The sequence below is a fragment of the Amblyraja radiata genome, chromosome 2 (genome assembly GCF_010909765.2).
Source record: "Amblyraja radiata isolate CabotCenter1 chromosome 2, sAmbRad1.1.pri, whole genome shotgun sequence".
NCBI lineage: Eukaryota > Metazoa > Chordata > Chondrichthyes > Rajiformes > Rajidae > Amblyraja > Amblyraja radiata.
The window spans coordinates 33,342,958-33,361,754 of NC_045957.1; the positions used below are offsets into that span (position 1 = coordinate 33,342,958).

Below are 18,797 nucleotides of genomic sequence, written 5' to 3' on the forward strand. Positions count from 1 at the left end.
AGATTCTTACTTGTAGCAGCACAACTGAATGTGTAGCTATCCAAATATCCTTTAAGTATTGTAATTATACCCGCTCCTACAGCTTCAGCTGGTAGCTCATTTCCTAGGCCTACCATCCTCTGAGAATAAGCTGCCCCACAAGTTCCTGTGAAATCTTTCACCTCTCACTTTGATCCTATACCCCTAGTTTTAGACTCTCCTGCCTTGAGAATGTCCTGAATGATGAAGGCATGTATTTAATTGTTATGTTTGGAAAATTGCTCCCAAAAAGTGTGTTGAATTAATAATACTTCACTTGAAGGGGACGTATGTAGAGGCCGTTTGATAGAGAGTAATACCCCTGCCCCACTTAGGAAACCTGAACGGAAACCTCTGGAGACTTTGCGCCCCACCCAAGGTTTCCATGCGGTTCCCGGAGGTTTTTGTCAGTCTCCCTACCTGCTTCCACCACCTGCAACCTTTGGCAACCACCTGCAACCTCCGGGAACCGCACGGAAACCTTGGGTGGGGCGCAAAGTCTCCAGAGGTTTCCGTTCAGGATTCCTAAGTGGGACAGGGGCATAAGGATGAAAGCAAGTCCAGTGGTTGAATGCACCTTCTTTTGTTCTGCAGCTTTACATATAAAATACTGGGTGGCTCTGTGGCACAGCTGCTTGCTGACTTACAGCGCCAGAGACCCGGGTCTTGAGCTTGGGTGCTGTCTGTGCAAAGATTGCACATTCTCCCCGCGACCGTCTGAGTTTTCTCCGGGTTCATTGGTTTCCTCCCACATCCCAAAGTCGTGCCTGTAAATTGGCTTCTCTAGATTGCCCCTAGTGTTTTGTTAGTAAGATAGTTTAGTTTATTGTCACAAGTAGCGAGGTACAGTGAAAAGCTGTTGTTGCTAACCAGTCAGTGGAAAGATCATACATTATTACAATCGAGCCGTTCACAGTGTACGGATAGGTGATAAAGGGAATAACATTTAGCGCAAGATAAAGTCCGATTAAAGACACAATTTTTACATGGAACTAGGATGAATGAGTGATCGATAGACAGCATAGACTGATGGGCCTGTTTCCATGCTGTACCTCTAAACTAAACTAAATCTTTCCATGTTTCTACAAAAGTCGAGAGAGAGATATGTCACCTTAAGCCATCAGACATCGGCGACAATAATTTTCAGACACGTGTCCTATGCCCGGTACTAAATTCCCACTGAAGTCAGTAATATTTTCTCACTACGACGTATTTGTTCACAATTTTATTGCTCAAATGACACTTGAGACTCACATCACCGTACCATTAGAAACAACTTATCTAGCTTGAAATCCAGGAATGTATGAAAAAATATCCCACATATTTAACACAAGCGACTGACTGAATATTACGAAGATGTGATCATGGCAGAATTCCAAAGATTACAATTGACGGGGATCAATTAAAAATTCACGTTCAAAGTTTAAACGTGGCTGTGCATCCCCCTGGGATCGTGCACGCCAGGATCCTTTCACTTCTATGAACCGGTGATGTACATGGCTTTTCCAGTGGGCAAAGTCAGTCTCCATCACAAGACTTGGTGAATGCAATCTTCAAGCAGCTGATTACGTACACAGCAAAACACACGACAACAATTTCCAACACGCCCGTAAATGGTATTACATCTGAGGCCGACTTGGGTAGCTGTCATGTGTCTTTTTAAAAATCATGCACACTTGATCAAGCGAATGTTGCAGCTCGAGGAAACAGCAATGTTCCATTGGGTTTCTCCAACAAAGCAGCACAGGCGAGGCAGGCCAGGGTTGCGTGCAGCCGCTCATACCAGAGACGTTTCTGTCTGAAGCAATGATTGTGCCCGGGTATTCCTGTGAACCGTGCCGTTCCCAGACACCGACCCTCTGTGTAGACTGTAGTCAGAATATAGTCGACAACCTGATGCCAAGCTCCGCCATTTCCTTTTCAGTTCCGCCTGAACCTACAGTTGAAGAACAGAGAGTGTCAATGCATACAACATGATTAACCTACTTTCATGGCTGCTATCATAAGTGATAGGAGAAGAATTAGGCCATTTGGCCCATCTAGTCAACTCCGCCATTCAATCATAGCTGATTTATCTGAAGGGCCTCGACCCGAAACCTCACCCATTCCTTCTCTCATAGAAACATAGAAACATAGAAAATAGGTGCAGGAGTAGGCCATTCGGCCCTTCGAGCCTGCACCGCCATTCAATATGATCATGGCTGATCATCCAACTCAGTATCCCGTACCTGCCTTCTCTCCATACCCCCTGATCCCTTTAACCACAAGGGCCACATCTAACTCCCTCTTAATATAGCCAATGAACTGGCCTCAACTACATTCTGTGGCAGAGAATTCCAGAGATTCAAAATGTTTTTCTCATCTCAGTCCTAAAAGATTTCCCCTTTATCCTCCAGAGATGCTGCCTGTCCCACTGAGTTACTCCAGCTTTTTGTGTCTATCTTCGGTTTAAACCAGCATCTTCAGTTCCTTCCTACATATTTCATCTGATCTATCTTTCCCTCCCAACCCCATTCTCCTCGTAAGCCGACACCCGTCCGAATAAGCGCAATCAAATTTGTATTCAACCCATGCTATGATCCTTATCCTCATTCTGAACATTGTCCTGCCAATTACATTCTCCAATTTTAGCAATGTTTCATCAATTTAGCAGAAACTGGACGGCACAGTGGAGCAGCATTAAAGTTGCTGCCTTACAGCGCCAGAAACCTGGGTTTGATCCTGACTACGGGTGCTGTCCGTGCGGAGTTTGCACGTTCTTCCCGTGACGGCGTGGGTTTTCTTCGGCTTCCTCAAAATAGTTCCAAGCAAAGTTTGCGGTGGAAGCATCGAAAGTCATCAGAATAACTCACCTCTCTATTTAAAAAGCAGTACAGAATGGCAGCTATAAATCCCTGCAAAAGGAACAAATCAGAGTTTTAGAAAACACCTGAATAAATTCTGTCGACGTAAGAATTTAAATGGTGGGAAGGGGAAATAAATTGATTTATTTACCTGAAAAGATCCGAAACACAAGTCAAATATGATCCGATACTTGTTCGAAACATTATCTGGGAAAATGGCAAACACAATGTAATGGACTCCCAGTAACGGGATCAGGAGCAACGTGGATTTGGCAAGTCTCCTGGTAGATTGGGAAGAAGAAAGACAATCACGGACTTGGCAAATATAAATTTGGCAGCAGGGGCACATTTTAATGGATGAACTACTCAATGAGATAGCCAATACATGATACAAAACTTCAGGACCAAGGCTACCATTAAATGCTGTAATGGGAATGCCCACATCCAGCTGATAGAACATGCAGCCGGTGCAGAGAGAGTAAAGTTTCAGCAGAGTGACTGAGCTGTCTGTTCCCATCAAGGGCCTTGTATTGTTGAAGCAAGGAACTGCAGATACTGCTTTACACAAAAGGACACAAAGTGCTGGAGTAACTCAGCAGATCAGGCAGCATCTCAGGAGAACATTGTTAGTTGACCCTTGGACTTCATTGGAGACCCTTGGACTATCTTGAATTGGACTTTACTGGACTTTATCTTGCACTAAACGTTATTCCCTTTCTCGTGTATCTGTACACTATGGGTGATTGTAATCATGTCATGTCTTTCTGCTGACTGGCTAGCATGCAACAAAAGCTCTTCACTGTATCTCGGTGATGGAACTAAACTAAACTAAACTAAACTAAACCAGGTGATGTTTTGGGTTGGGACCCTTCATCAGACCATGCCTTGTATTGTTCGAAGTTAGCCTGTCTGGTGGATGCTCAGGGTGGTAACAAGAGAAGTTGTTGTGGGGTTTGTCAGTGTAAATTGAAGATGGTTTATGAGCGTTTTGGGAATCTCGCCTGGAGAGGAAAGACTGCAGTTTTGCAGGTACTTGTGGGGAACACCTCAAGTTCCCACAATAATGTTGGATGTCTTCTACTCTCCTACTCTCCACATATGACCACCTGCAAAACAGACCCAATTTGACATAAATGCAGGGCTAATGCAGCAATATCTGTAGGACAGGAAAATAATGCACGCAACAAATGCTTTTCACTGTACCTCAGTACACATGACAATTAACAAAACTCAAGATAAACTCAAGACCCAAGGATTCAAATTGTGCATGTGTGCATCCCAATATTTTCAACAATGTGCATAGCATGAAGGAACAAATAACTTCCTTACTTGAATTGTGAGTGGTCCTTGCCACTATCATCCGGTGACCTTAGCTTCTGAATCAGTATTCGCACGATACTAATAAACAGGATGAAGTTTAGCTGTGAATTAAATAAGAATTTGCACATTAGCCACATTCACTCAAAATAATGGAAAGATACCTTTCTTGTTTTGCTTAATTTTCAATTTCAGGCATGTTATTCAATATTTTACAATATTTTAAATCATGCAACAATCCCTCATATTGTCACGTTTCAGCATTGGAATACATTAAACTAATTTGAAATGTTATTGCTCAGTGATCATCAGCCGCTCTATCCGCGACAAAAACGCATGTTTTCCAAAGCACTCCAGCTATTTCTCAGCACTTGACTACCCATACCTCACATTCAAAACTAGTTCCAATGTCGTCCCATCGTGACAATCGCTCTCATTTCAAAACCTCTTACAAAAGTGAGATAAGTAGATGCTGGAAATGTGAAACAAAGGCGGAAAGATGCTTGCAGTACAATGGGTGGAGAGAGCACATGGAACATATTGTAGGACATAGAACAGCACAGCACAGCAATAGGCCCTTTGGCCCTCTTCTCCCCTCTCCCATCAGGCAAGAGCTATAGAAGTTTGGAAATGCACATGTCCAGATTCAGGGACAGTTTCTTCCCCGCTGTTATCAGGCCACTGAACCATCCTACCAACAACCAGAGAGCAGTCCTGAGCTACTATCTACCTCATTGGAGACCATCGGACTATCTTTGATCGGACTTTACTGAACTTTATCTTGCACTAAATGTTATTTGCGTTCTTCCCTTTATCATATGTTTGTACACTGTGGATGGCTCGAATGTAATATATTGTTTTTCCACCGACTGGTTAGCAGGCAACAAAAGCGTTTCACTGTACCTTGGTACATGCGTTAACTCAATGTTTGAGTTAACTCGGTACATAAACTAAACTCAATGTTTGTGCTGAACATGATGCCAAGTTAAACCAATCTCATCTGCCTGTACACATATCCCTCTATTCCCTGCAATTCCCTGTGCCTATCTAAAGACCATCATCATATCTGCCTCCACCACCAACCATGGCAATGAGTTCCGGTCCCATACCACCTTCTGTGTAAAAAACCTGCCCTGCAAATCTCCATTAAACTTTCCCCTTCTCACCGTACAAAGTTAGACAAAGTTACAAAGTAAATCAAAGTTAGTGCTTCATATTGATGAGTCAACCTGTTTCTCTCTCCTGAAATGGTTGGCTTGCTCAGTCTGACCTTCTCTCTCTCCCCCTACTGCTGCAACCAGTGCCCTAATTTATTTCTTAATGTAAAGAGCATTGAGTGCATCATCCTGCACCTGAGGGCTGGTTTATCGAGATAAACTGTTGGGATTGACGTCACTTGTATTTTCTATTACACTGAGAGCAGGGCTGAGTAACCAAGGTATACAGTCTGGAAATAATTGACAAAGATTTCCAGAAGTATATGAGGGTTTTTTTTATAACGCGGTGAATTGTTTTGACCTTGAACGCAGCACCTGAAAAGGTGGTGGAAGCAGATTCAACAGTCAGAAAGAGCTGGAATTCAATGAGAAAAGGGCCATTTTGCAGAGCTATTGTGGATAGTGCAGGGGTTGGGCTTAACCGAGAAGAGTTTTCAATGAAGAAGCACTGGTACAATGGACTGCATCTTTTCTCCAAGGGCTAAAGGTTATGGTTCAATGGTACTTTATTATCACATGTACCCAGGTACAGTGAAATTATTTTTTTGCATAGAGGTCAGTGGCAATCTTGCTATACGTTAGGCACAATCAGACTAAGTGTAAGAGTGTAAGACGGTAGACCACACTATCCTGGTTGTGCACTAAAGTTGTCACGTTTTATGTGCCATCTTTGTACCCTTCAGGTTCGAATTATTTTAAATAAATTATTCTTGGTTGGATGTCTTCTACCCGTAGCTACAGCAACATTTAGCATCTCTTCTGAAGTTCAGGGCTATCGAAATAGGAGGAAGTGAAATTCAGAAAAGGAGTTTTGCATAGGTTACAGTATCATAGAAACATAGAAACATAGAAAATAGGTGCAGGAGTAGGCCATTCGGCCCTTCGAGCCTGCACCGCCATTCAATATGATAATGGCTGATTATCCAACTCAGTATCCTGTACCTGCCTTCTCTCCATACCCCCTGATCCCATTAGCCACAAGGGCCACATCTAACTCCCTCTTAAATATAGCCAATGTACTGGCCTCAACTACCTTCTGTGGCAGAGAATTCCAGAGATTCACTACTCTGTGTGAAAAATGTTTTCCTCATCTCGGTCCTAAAAGATTTCCCCCTTATCCTTAAACTGTGACCCCTTGTTCTGGACTTCCCCAACATCGGGAACAATCTTCCTGCATTTAGCCTGTCCAACCCCTTAAGAATTTTGTAAGTTTCTATAAGATCCCCCGTCAATCTTCTAAGTTCTAGCGAGTACAAGCCGAGTCTATCCAGTCTTTCTTCATATGAAAGTCCTGACATCGTGCATATAGCACAAACAGCTGAGAACCAGTTTCCACTGCAAAGATGAGTTCTGTGGCACAGTGGCACAGCCATAGAGTTGCCGCCTTACAGCGCCAGAGACCCGGGTTCGATCCTGACTACGGGTACTGTCTGTACAGGGTTTGTACGTTCTCCCTGGGACAGCATGGGTTTTCTACGGGTGCTCTGGTTTCCTCCCACACTCCAGACGTACAGGTTTGTAGGCTAATTGGCATGTGTAAAATTGTAAATTGTCCCCAGTGTGTAGGATAGTGCTAGTGTGCGGGGTGATTGTTGGTCGGTGTGAACTCGGTGGACTGAAGGGCCTGTTTCTGCACTGTATCTCTAAAGTCTAAAGTCCAAAGTGTGTGCTGCTTGTACATTAGACACTCATGCCTTTTAGGGACTGCACTCTTGGCGACAGCATCCAGATACCAATCCATGACAAGTGCAGGATTAATGCGATAGCATTTTTTAGATATGTAATCATTTTTAGGACAACTTCATGTCACCAAAACAAAATAATGTAAACTAAACAGTTGCTTCAAAGGCAAAAATAAAACACTGGAACTAGGTCAAAAGAGACATTTGTCCAAAATACTTTTCTGAATATCAAAGCAAATGACCCATTGAAGAGTGTCCAAGAATAGGTTAGCTAGCATGTTTCATTAGTAGTGGATGAGCTGACAGTTCAGTGAAGCACTTACAAGAACTGATAGCCACAGCAAAACTGGGACACCCTAAAATGCCATACGCTGTACTTTAATTCAAATTACAAACTTCAATTCATTTGGATAATGAGTTTCACCCATGGTTCGCTGGCACGACTTTCATTCCTGAGTCATGGACCCATAGAATTATACAGCCCAGAAACAGGCCCTTCTGCTGAACCTGCCCGTGCAGACCAACATTCCTTCCTGCATTAGTGCCATTTGACTGCATTTGGCCCAAATCCCCCCTGTCAAACTACCGGCCCGTAGGCCGCATCAGGCCCGCGAAGGGGTCCAATCCGGCCCGCAGGATGATTTGGGGAAAAAGTATATTCACGAACATTTAAACTTTAGAGACACAACTGGCCCTTCAGCCCACCCAGTGTCGGTGAGACACGGTCCCCAATGGCCCCGGATCCTGTCCGTCGGCCCGGCATGTTTAATAAAATTTGCTTTCCTGTGGTATATTTAGATTTACACCTGCTCTGTTGGACAGGCGCACTCACTCGCCTGAGCTGGCTTGTTAGTATCTAACGCTAGCCTGTGCACCTTCTCTCCTACTTATCTTGATGTAAGGTCGTTTGAGTCAGCTGTTTTGTATATGAGGTATCTGAGCTGAGGAGAGAGAGAGCGTGCAGTGGATACAGAAGAGGCGAGCTTCAGGACTGAAGAAGAGACTGGCGTACGGCGAGATTTTGCAGGGAGATAAGAGAACCATGTTAGCCTTTCCGTGGGAGGAAGCGACGAGGGAGTGATGTGAGGAAGCTAACCCGGAGAATGAAAACCCACAAGCGCCTGGCGGTCCAACCCTGAACACTGTGGTGACAGTAGGTTAGATTAGGTAGGTTAGGCGCATTAAACGCATTTTCGACACGATATTTTCGATTTACGATGCATTTATCGGAACATAACCCCATCGTAAATTGAGGAGCACCTGCTAGTAGCAGTCAAATACGGGACAAGGGCGGTCCCCTATGGGACAAACCAATTTAGCCCAATATATGGGATGTCCTGGCTAATACGGGACAGTTGGCAACCCAAGGATCGCTGGTCGATGGGCCAAACAGCCTGTTTCTGTACTATCTCTAAACTAAACTAAACTAAACTAAACTATGCCAGCATCTGCAGTTCCTTGCTTTGTCATACTGAATAAATAGAAGATACTTTTGTGTCCACAGTATTAGAAGTTCTTCATAACATTGGGCACACTTTAGGATCACTTTAGACAAATTTCATTAACAGCATGGAGCTTCAAGATATTCTGAGGTCTAATCCAATAATGGTGGATGAAGCCTTTCCTCATTAAACTGTGGCCCCAGGATAAATGTTGTGCTCTGTTGAATGTGTACAATGTATGATGTTACAACACAGGTTTAGTGGACCCTGCTCCTGAAATTCAATCTAATTGGCTTCAAGGAAATCAAATCTCAATGTTAGTACATTATACATTCAGCATGTAAATAACTACATTTTCACCACAGGCAACTCTCTATTTCACTCCCCCCACCCCCCCCCCCCTCCCTTTCCCACACTGACCTTTTTGTTCTTGGCCTCCTCCATTGTCAGAGTGAGACTCAGCGCAAATTGGAGGAACAGCACCTCGTAATTCACTTGTGCAGCTTACGCCCCAGAGGTATAACATTGACTTATCTAACTTCAAGTAACCCTTGCTTTCCCTCTCTCTCCATCCCCTCCCCCTTCCCAGTTCTCCGACCACTTACTGTCCCCGACTACATTTTATCGCTGTTTGCTTTGTTGTCACCTTCTCCCACCTTACAATGATCTATTCTGCATTTTGCTTGAGCCGCATTCCCTCTGTCCTATTTTCACACCTTACACTTCCTTATCTATGTACCTCCCACTCCCATGACATCAGTCTGAAGAAGGGTCTCAACCCGAAACATCACCCATTCCTTCCCTTCAGAGATGCTGCCTGTCCCGCTGAGTTACTCCAACATTTTGTCTCTATCTCTATTTTCCCGTTCAAGTAGTCATTAAAAGAGAGCAAGTTGTTCTCAAAGTTCCCAAGGTACACAAGCCAAAATTCTTCCGCCAGCCAGCCCTGCCAAATCACTGTCTATTTGAGATAAATTGCAACAGGCAACGTATGTGTTTGCCTAAATAAGAGACCCTGAACGTCAAGTTAGCGTGGGATTAGAGGCATAGTTTTGGACATTATCAAGCAAAATGATAAGGCAGTACACAAACAGAAAGCTTCCATCCTTCTGCAAGGCAGCTCAAGGACGTTTGTCCGTAACCCCATGTTTTTGGTATTGGGGGTTGGGGGAAATAATCAGCATTGAAGAGGACTTGGTCAGCAGAGGGATTTTTCCAACACGGCACCTATGAACAAAATCAGCTTGCGCTCACAGGACAAGTTTTCAATTTATTTTCTATGCCCGACAAGAAAGAATTGGAGATGGAAGCCTAAACTAATTGTTTAAATTACTCGTGAATTGAAACTTGTTGGGCGTGAGTGTCTTCTCATGGGAGGTGGTAGATTTCTGAACTTCTCAACCTCAGAGTGTAGTGGAGGCTGGATGTTTGGAGGCATTTGCAGAGGAGGTAGGCAGAACAGAGAACAGCACAGCATAGGAACAGGCCCTTCGGCCCTCAATGTCCCTGCAGAACATGATGGCTAGCTAAACTAACCTCCTCTGACTGCACGTGATCCATATCACTCCATTCCCTGCATATCCATGTGCCTTTCCAAAAGCCTCTTAAATGCCATTATGGTATCTTCCTTCACCACCATCCCTGGCTGTGTGTTCCTGGCACCACCCCACAATGCCTTCTTCACCACTGTATCTCCTTGTGTTACACCTGTTAGGAAGCGACCGGCTTGGGACCTCAAGATCCTGTTGTAAATCAAAGACTGTTCTGCTAGGCTGAAGAAGGGTCTCAACCCGAAAGGTCACCCATTCCTTCTTTCCAGAGATGCTGCCTGTCCCGCTGGGTTACTCCAGCTTTTTGTGTCTATCTTCGGTTTAAACCAGCATCTGCAGCTCCTCCCTACATTCTTACAGAGAGTCGGTTTGTCAAGGAGGACCCTCTCTAACTTCTACAGGTGCACAGTCGAGAGCATGCTGACCGGTTGCATCGTGGCTTGGTTCAGCAACTTGAGCGCCCTGGAGAGGAAAAGACTACAAAAAGTAGTAAACACTGCCCATTCCATCATCGGCTCTGACCTTCCTTCCATCGAGGGGATCTATCGCAGGCGCTGCCTCAAAAAGGCTGGCACTATCATCAAGGACCCACACCATCCTGGCCACACACTCATCTCCCCGCTACCTTCAGGTAGAAGGTACAGGAGCCTGAAGACTGCAACAACCAGGTTCAGAAACAGCGTCTTCCCCACAGCCATCAGGCTATTGAACTCAACTCAAACAAAACTCTGAACATTAATAGCCCATTATCTGTTTATTTGCACTTTATCTGTTTTATTTATTCATGTGTGTATATATTTATACAATGGTATATGGACACACTGATCTGTTTTGTAGTCATGCCTACTATGTTCTGTTGTGCTGAAGCAAAGCAAGAATTTCATTGTCCTATCTGGGACACATGACAATAAACTCTCTTGTACCTTGTATCTCTTGTACATAAATTATAAGCAGCTGATTAACAGTGTTGATTGAATAGTCAGTGGAATTAGGTGATTCCATAGCTCATGGGGTATTGGCATTGAAAGCATTTCAGTACGTAAGGTGTTTGGGGCCAGTGGTTCGAGTGCTTACTCTGAGCTTTCTCCCACTCCTGTGCAAACTGATGGCGACACAAACTCAGCACCAGTTCCCAGCTACCGAAGGTGTCACATACCCGTGATGGTGAGAACACTGTGTTGTTCTTTTGATTAATATTTCACCCTTTATTTTAGCTCTGTGCCTCTAATATTGCGTACAGTTTTGGTCTCCAAATCTGAGGAAGGACATTATTGCCATAGAGGGAGTGCAGAGAAGGTTCACCAGACTGATTCCTGGGATGTCAGGACTGTCTTATGAAGAAAGACTGGATAGACTTGGTTTATACTCTCTAGAATTTAGGAGATTGAGAGGGGATCTTATAGAAACTTACAAAATTCTTAAGGGGTTGGACAGGCTAGATGCAGGAAGATTGCTCCCGATGTTGGGGAAGTCCAGGACAAGGGGGTCACAGCTTAAGGATAAGGGGGAAATCCTTTAAAACCGAGATGAGAAGAACTTTTTTCACACAGAGAGTGGTGAGTCTCTGGAACTCTCTGCCACAGAGGGTAGTCGAGGCCAGTTCATTGGCTATATTTAAGAGGGAGTTAGATGTGGCCCTTGTGGCTAAGGGGATCAGAGGGTATGGAGAGAAGGCAGGTACGGGATACTGAGTTGGATGATCAGCCATGATCATATTGAATGGCGGTGCAGGCTCGAAGGGCCGAATGGCCTACTCCTGCACCTAATTTCTATGTTTCTATGTTTAAATACATTGACATAAAGGCTACAATCATGCTGACCTGTCTGGTTTAGTTTAGTTGAGAGATACAGCCCAGAAACAGGCCCTTCGGCCCACCGAGTCCGTGCCGACCAGTGATCCCCGCACACCAACACTATCCTACCACCACTAGGGACAATTTACAATTATACCAAGCCAATTAGCCTACGAACCTGTACGTCTTTGGAATGTGGGAGGAAACTGGAGATGCTGGAGAAAACCCACACAGGTCACGGGGAGAACGTACAATCTCCGAGCAGACTGCGCCCGTAGCCAGGATCGAACCCATGTCTCCGGCGCTGCAAGGCAGCAACTCTACCGCCGCACCACCGTGCCACTTTGACCAATCAGTAGCACATACTGTTGTGGATGAAGTCAGCTCAAGAAATGAATGATTGAAGAGAGACAGACCTTCGACTTACTATGATAGATGCCAGGATTGGTACTCTGATTGTCCACCACGGAACGCTGTGGTTATTGGTATCCCAGCAGCTAAATTCAAAGAAGAACATGCATTTTGCAGAAGAATGCTTCAAAACTTTACAGCACTGCAGTACAACATTCATCCCATTGTGTCTCTGCTGGATGAAAAAGAGTCATTCAATCCAATAATTCCGAGCGCAAGCTATTACATGTAATAGCGGCACCATGTACAGTTGGTAGAGTCATTGCCCATTTGCACCGATCCAGGCTTTATGTACATCTCCTCTCCTCACACACTGCGCAGGAAGGAACTGCAGATGCTCGTTTAATCTAGCAGGACAGGCAGCATCTCGGAGAGAAGGAATGAAGAAGGGTCTCAACCCGAAATGTCACCCATTCCTTCTCTCCAGAGATGGTGTCTGTCCCACTGAGTTACTCCAGCATTTTGTGTCTATCTTCTGCTTTCCCCACAATATTCTTTGCATTCAAATAAACACAGCTTCACTATATTCTTTCACCTCTCCCTGCATGTTCTTCTTTTGAGACTTACTTGTCCTAGCCTTTACATTCCCATTGCCCCTTCCATATTCTGACCTACTACTCTGGCTCCCATCCACCTGCGTCTCTAGTTGAACCATCCCAATTAACCACAAATATCATGTCGTGGGCTGTTTGGAAAAATACACATTTTAGTGCATTTTTCAACTGCCCACTTCTTGATAGTTGTGGTTTAACCAGTCAACAAATTCAATTAATAATAATAAACACACGGGATGTAACATTTGATGATGCATGGAAAAGTACAACATCTGTGGAGGTGGCATTGCATAATGTTTACGCATTTTGTCCAATGCAAACTACAAACCCATTTGCGGTTTTTAGTTGTGGACAGGTCTTGCAGGCAGGAGTCCCAGAGCAGGACTGAAGCCGCTGCAGTGAGACCAGTGCTTATGGCTGTTGCAGATCCTATGGATCTCATCCACCACATACATGCCAATTTAAGAAAAGGCAACATGTTGTAACTTCCAGTAATAGGACATATTTGCTCATTGTACGCATCAAGAACACTAGTGTGAATGAATGATCGATGGTCAGTGTGGACTTGGTGGGCTGAGGGGCCTGTTTCTATGTTGTATCCCTAAACTAAACGAAATGAAACTTTTGGGCAGTCACAGTGGCGCAGCGATAGAGTTGCTGCCTTACAGCAAATGCAGCGCCGGAGACCCAGGTTCGAACCCGATTACGGGTGCAGTCTGTACGGAGTTTGTACATTCTCCCTGTGACCTGCGTGGGCTTTCTCCGAGATCTTCGGTTTCCTCCCACATTCCAAAGACGTACAGGTTAATTAGCCTGGTAAATGTAAATATTGTCCCTAATGTGTGTAGGATAGTGTTAGTGTGCGGGGATCGCTGGTCGGCGCAGACCTGGTGGGCCGAAGGGCTTGTTTCCACGCTGTATCTCTAAACTAAACTAAAAACTAAAAACTAAACTAAACTAAATTAAATTAAACTAAACTAAGCTAAACTATACTACAAACTAAAGCATAAACAAAACTAAACTATACTAAACATAGAAACATAGAAACTAAATTGAGCAAAGAAATCACACTTTATTTGAGAGCATGTCGACACTAAACCAAGTCCTTTGAGGATCAAAGAGACTTGGAAAATCTGGGAATATTTTCACAATACTGTCCTGTAGAAAAGGGGAAAACAGTGAAGTGAACATAAGATACATGCAAGGTAGACAAAAATGCTGGGAAAACTCAGCGGGTGAGGCAGCATCTATGGAGCGAATGAAATAGGCAACGTTTCGGGTCGAAACCCTTCTTCAGATACATGCACACCTTGTAGTTAGCGAGTTGAATAAACCAGTTGGAAATATTTGTAGAGCTTTGCGTGACACCTCTTGCTTCTCCCTGTACACTGCGTTCAACGAGTCAGAGGAACGGAATGTATGAACACCCACGTTCATTACATGCTTCAGGTTTTGAGCCAAGCTATAATTAATTTTACAAGTTAAGTTATGGAAGTGCTAATGTATCACAACTGTACAGTTTCTTGGACCTGACGCACTATATGTCGGAAATTGATTTTGTTTCACCCTTTCATCTGAGTTTTCTTTCTCCCTTCAATGTGTTGGGTATTCCCCCTGTTGGATTCTGGCTCAGACGGTTAAGGTAAGAATTACCGCCCCCAGCCCACCTCCTCTCCATCAACTCTAGTTACAACTTCAGTTCGTATTGAATTAAGGCGGGATTAAAGGGTTTCAGCTACAGGGAGAGGTTGGATAGACTTGGACTGATTTGAGCAGAGGTTGAGCAGCAACTTGATAAAAGTATATAAAATTAGTAGAGGCACAGTTAGGGTTGACACTTATCAAAGGTTCAAAGGTTATTTATTGGTCACATACACCTAGGTGTAGTGAAATGCTTCTTGCCAATGCAGCACATAAAGAAAGAATACAGACATAACATTAATAAGAGATTTAAACATAAAGAACATCCCCCCACAATGGCTCCCACCATGAGGGAAGGCACAAAGTCCAGTCCCCAACCCCAGTTCACCCATAGTCGAGTCAATTGTGGCCTCCACAGTTGCCTCTACGGAGGCCCGATGTTCCTGTCCCACTTAGGAAACCTGAACGGAAACCTCTGGAGACTTTGCGCCCCACCCAAGGTTTCCGTGCGGTTCCCGGAGGTTTTTGTCAGTCTCCCTACCTGCTTCCACTACCTGCAACCTCCGGCAACCACCTGCAACCTCCGGGAACCGCACGGAAACCTTGGGTGGGGCGCAAAGTCTCCAGAGGTTTGCGTTCAGGTTTGCTAAGTGGGACAGGGGCATTAGAACCATTTTCTCAGGGTGGAAATGTCAGGGAAGAGCTAAAAGGTAAGGGGGTGATAGTTTTGTGTTGATGTGCGGGGCAATTCTTTCACACAGAGTGGTGGGGGCCTGGAAGGCATTGCCAGGATGGTGTTGGAGGTTGGATACGGACGTGGCATTTAAGAGGCTATTAGACAGGCACATGGAGATGCAGAGAATACAGGGATATGGATCATGTACAGACATGAGATCAGTTTAACTTGGCATCATGTTCGGCACAAACATTGTGGGCCGAAGGGCCTTTCCCTGTGCTGTACTGTTCTATGATCTATGTTCCAAGCGAAAAGTTGAAGGTGTCCTCAAATTTTTTGAGGAGGTTAAACCCCTCGCTCATTTCCCTCTAACAGTCGCTTTGTGCTTTATCTCTTTTAGTTTAGTTAAGAGATACAGCGTAGGCACAGGCCCTTCGGTCCACCGAGTCCACGCCGATCTGTACGCTATTCCTATCCTGCACTCTAGGTACAATTTACAGAAGCAAATGAACCTATCAACCTGCTCGTCTTTGGAATGTGGGTGGAAACCGGAGCACCCGGAGAAAACCCACGTGGTCACAGGGAGAATGTGCAAACTCTGTACAGACAACACCTGTAGTCAGGATTGAACCCGGGACTCTGGCGCTGTAAGGCAGCAACTCTACCACTGCACCACCATGCCTCCCTTTCTTGCGTCTCATTTTTCTTTAGATGCTGCCTTTCCTCGTGCGACTAGCTACTGTCGTTGTAAATGTTTCTCATTATTTGTAACGACGGCATTAAAGCCAACTTCACCATTTGCCAAACTCGCGGCCACTGTTACTCCACACTGTCCCTGTATGAGCTTATTGTGTGATGGCTCCATTAGAGAACGGGGGCCCACCGTCAGAACAGTAGATAACATGTTGCCGACTCACGAAAGCAGGAGATGATTCCAAATACTGGAATTCGTTTTGGCTAAGACAACAGCAAAGTAGAAACATCAGTGTAGCACCTAATAAAATTTTGAACAGCGCATGTACCTAATGCAGAGGCAGTAATGTCCTATTATGGTACCGACATTAGTCCTTCACTACACCATCCATTTGGCAATTCAGAGTAAGATTGCCAGCTGACTTATTTATACACCATCCGTCATGCCAGTTGGATTTTTTTGCTGTATTATAATGGCAAGATCTTTGCATGGAGTGACATGCACAATGGATACATTCCTGCGCTGAGGCATAGCTGTGTTTCAACTGAACTGAAGTATTCAAGGCTGTCTAGGTGCAACCTTCAGCGCGGATCATTCTCTGACACTGTCAATATTCGGTTACTTCCACAAATGTTAATAATTGTCGGCACAGTGGCACAGTGTTAGAGCTGCCGTCTCACAGTGCAAACGGCTATATTATTGTTTGTTCTTTGCACTATATTTGTTATTTATTGAACTTTGTCTTTTTTCCCCCGTTATGTACTATGTTTACATATTCACATGTTCTGTTGTGCTGCAGCAAGTAAGGATTTCATTGTCCCATCCGGGACATCTGACATCTTGTCAGCAGCGGCCTCTGCAGTCCGTCTGTGTTTTTTTTATTTTTTGTCTCGTTTTTATGTCGTTTATGTAGTTTTTGTTATTTTTTTTGTTGGGGTATGTGTGTGGGGGGGGGGGGGGGGGGGGTGGGGGTGGGGGGTGGGGGGGAGGGGGTAACTTTAAAATCTTTCCCTGCACGGGAGACCCGACCTTTTCTTTGTCGGGTCTCCGTTGTCGTTGGGGCTGCAACGTGGAGCGGCCTCCAACAGGAATGACCTGGGGCTCCAGTTGTGGAGCTGCCGACTACTCACCTCACCGTCGCGGAGCTGGCCGAGTCCGGAGCGGGTGGAGCGGTGGTGGACGCTGCCGCGGCCCGACCTCCGGAGATCCGGAGGCTGCAACTGCGGGTCTGGCGGACGGCGGCACCGGGAGCCCGCGGGTCCCTGCTGGGAGACCGCTTTTCGGGGCTTCCACAACGGCGACTTCTCCCGCCTGAGTTGCGGGGTTGAAGAGCACCTGGAGCGGGGCCTTACAGCACCGCCCCGCGCGGCTTGGAATGGCCGCGGGACTTTGCGAGCGCATGCAGGGGGCTCTAACACCAAGACCCGGTGTGCGACCTTGCATCACCCGGCGTGGCTTTAATGGCCACGGGACAATTCGCCATCGCCCGCCGGGGGCTTTGACTCTGACTGACATCGGGGGGGAGGGTGCAGTGGAGAGATAAGTTTTTTTTGCCTTCCATCACAGCGATGTGATGGATGTTTATGTAAATTATGTTGTGTCTTGGGTCTTTTTGTTTTGTAATGTATGGCTGCAGAAACAACATTTCGTTTGGACCTCAAGGGGTCCAAATGACAAATAAATTGTATTGTATTGTATTGTATTGTATTGTAAAACACTCTTGACTCTTGCCAGACACCTGGGTTTGATCCTGACCTCAGGTGCTGTCCGTGTGGAGTTTGCACGTTCACTCTGTGTCCACAAAGGTTTTTTTTGGGTGCTCCAGTATCCTCCCGTATCCCAAAGAAGTGGGATGACATTGAACGAGTGCGAATGCCTGGGCATGGACTCGGTGAGCCGAAGGGCCTATTCCCTGCTGTATCTCTAAAGGAAACTAAATGGCCTGACAATAACCGCTGGGTGAAATTCCAGGCCTAAAGAATGATGGACAAAACGTTTAGACGGAACAGGCACACTGCGCTGGTTCACTTAGAAACATAGATAGAAACATAGAAAATAGGTGCAGGAGGAGGCCATTCGGCCCTTCGAGCCAGCACCGCCATTCATTGTGATCGTGGCTGATCGTCCCCTATCAATAACCCATGTCTGCCTTCTCCCCATATCCCTTCACTCCACTAGCCCCTAGAGCTCTATCTAACTCTCTCTTAAATCCATCCAGTGATTTGGCCTCCACTGCCCTCTGTGGCAGGGAATTCCACAAATTCACTTCACAGTTTATTTACTAGTTTGGGGGGGTGGGGTATTTATCAGTTGACTAATGGTAAAGAGACTAAGCTAAAGGAAGGCATGAGGAGATGCACTTCATCCTCAGCTAGTCATTTTACAGGTTGCCAGACGCATCGTTGAGTTTAATAGTGAAGACAATATTCACCACTGCCATTTCATTGTGCAGCATCTTGTTGGTAATTATTCTGTTTCTGATCAATGTCCTTTTCTCTACACACTTGTCCTTTGACCATTATCTTTGCACCGTGCCCATCATTGTCGTTTATTTCTTCTCACTTTCTGCTCTTTCCGATGAGAATATATCAACCTGAAAAGTTAACTTTAGTACATAAAACTTGGAACAGCACAGCACAGGAACAGACCCTTCGGCCCACAATGTTTGTGCTGAGCATGATGCCAAGTTAAACTGGTCTCATCTGCCTGCACATGATCCACATCCCTCTGTTTCCCTGCACTTCCATGCGCCCATCTGAAAGCCTCTTTAATACCACGATCATACCTGCCTGCACCACCATCCCTGGCACACTCTGCTTCACTCCCCACTGTTGGTATGGGTTGTGTTGAAGAAAGTTGAGCTGTAAACCTATACCCAGCAATGGTTGGAGACAGAGGACACCTTCAGTTCCTGTTTTTGCTCGAGTGCATCTTCAGCTTTGGTCGATCCCTGGCACTT

At 45.2% G+C, this 18,797-nt stretch overlaps 1 protein-coding gene across 2 annotated transcripts in view; it reads right to left on the minus strand.

Moving 5' to 3' along the window:
- Positions 1-1,217: 1,217 nt before the first annotated feature.
- Positions 1,218-18,797, minus strand: part of vipr2 (vasoactive intestinal peptide receptor 2) — an 81,108-nt gene continuing 63,528 nt past the window's right edge. For both annotated transcript variants that reach the window (XM_033044633.1, XM_033044623.1), the window contains 5 exons: positions 12,290-12,359; positions 4,191-4,282; positions 3,013-3,142; positions 2,871-2,912; positions 1,218-1,954 (listed from right to left, as the gene is read on the minus strand). In XM_033044633.1, coding sequence (XP_032900524.1) covers positions 1,796-1,954; positions 2,871-2,912; positions 3,013-3,142; positions 4,191-4,282; positions 12,290-12,359 — 493 coding nt within the window. In that variant the 3' untranslated portion in view covers positions 1,218-1,795. The remainder of the gene's footprint in view (positions 1,955-2,870; positions 2,913-3,012; positions 3,143-4,190; positions 4,283-12,289; positions 12,360-18,797) is intronic.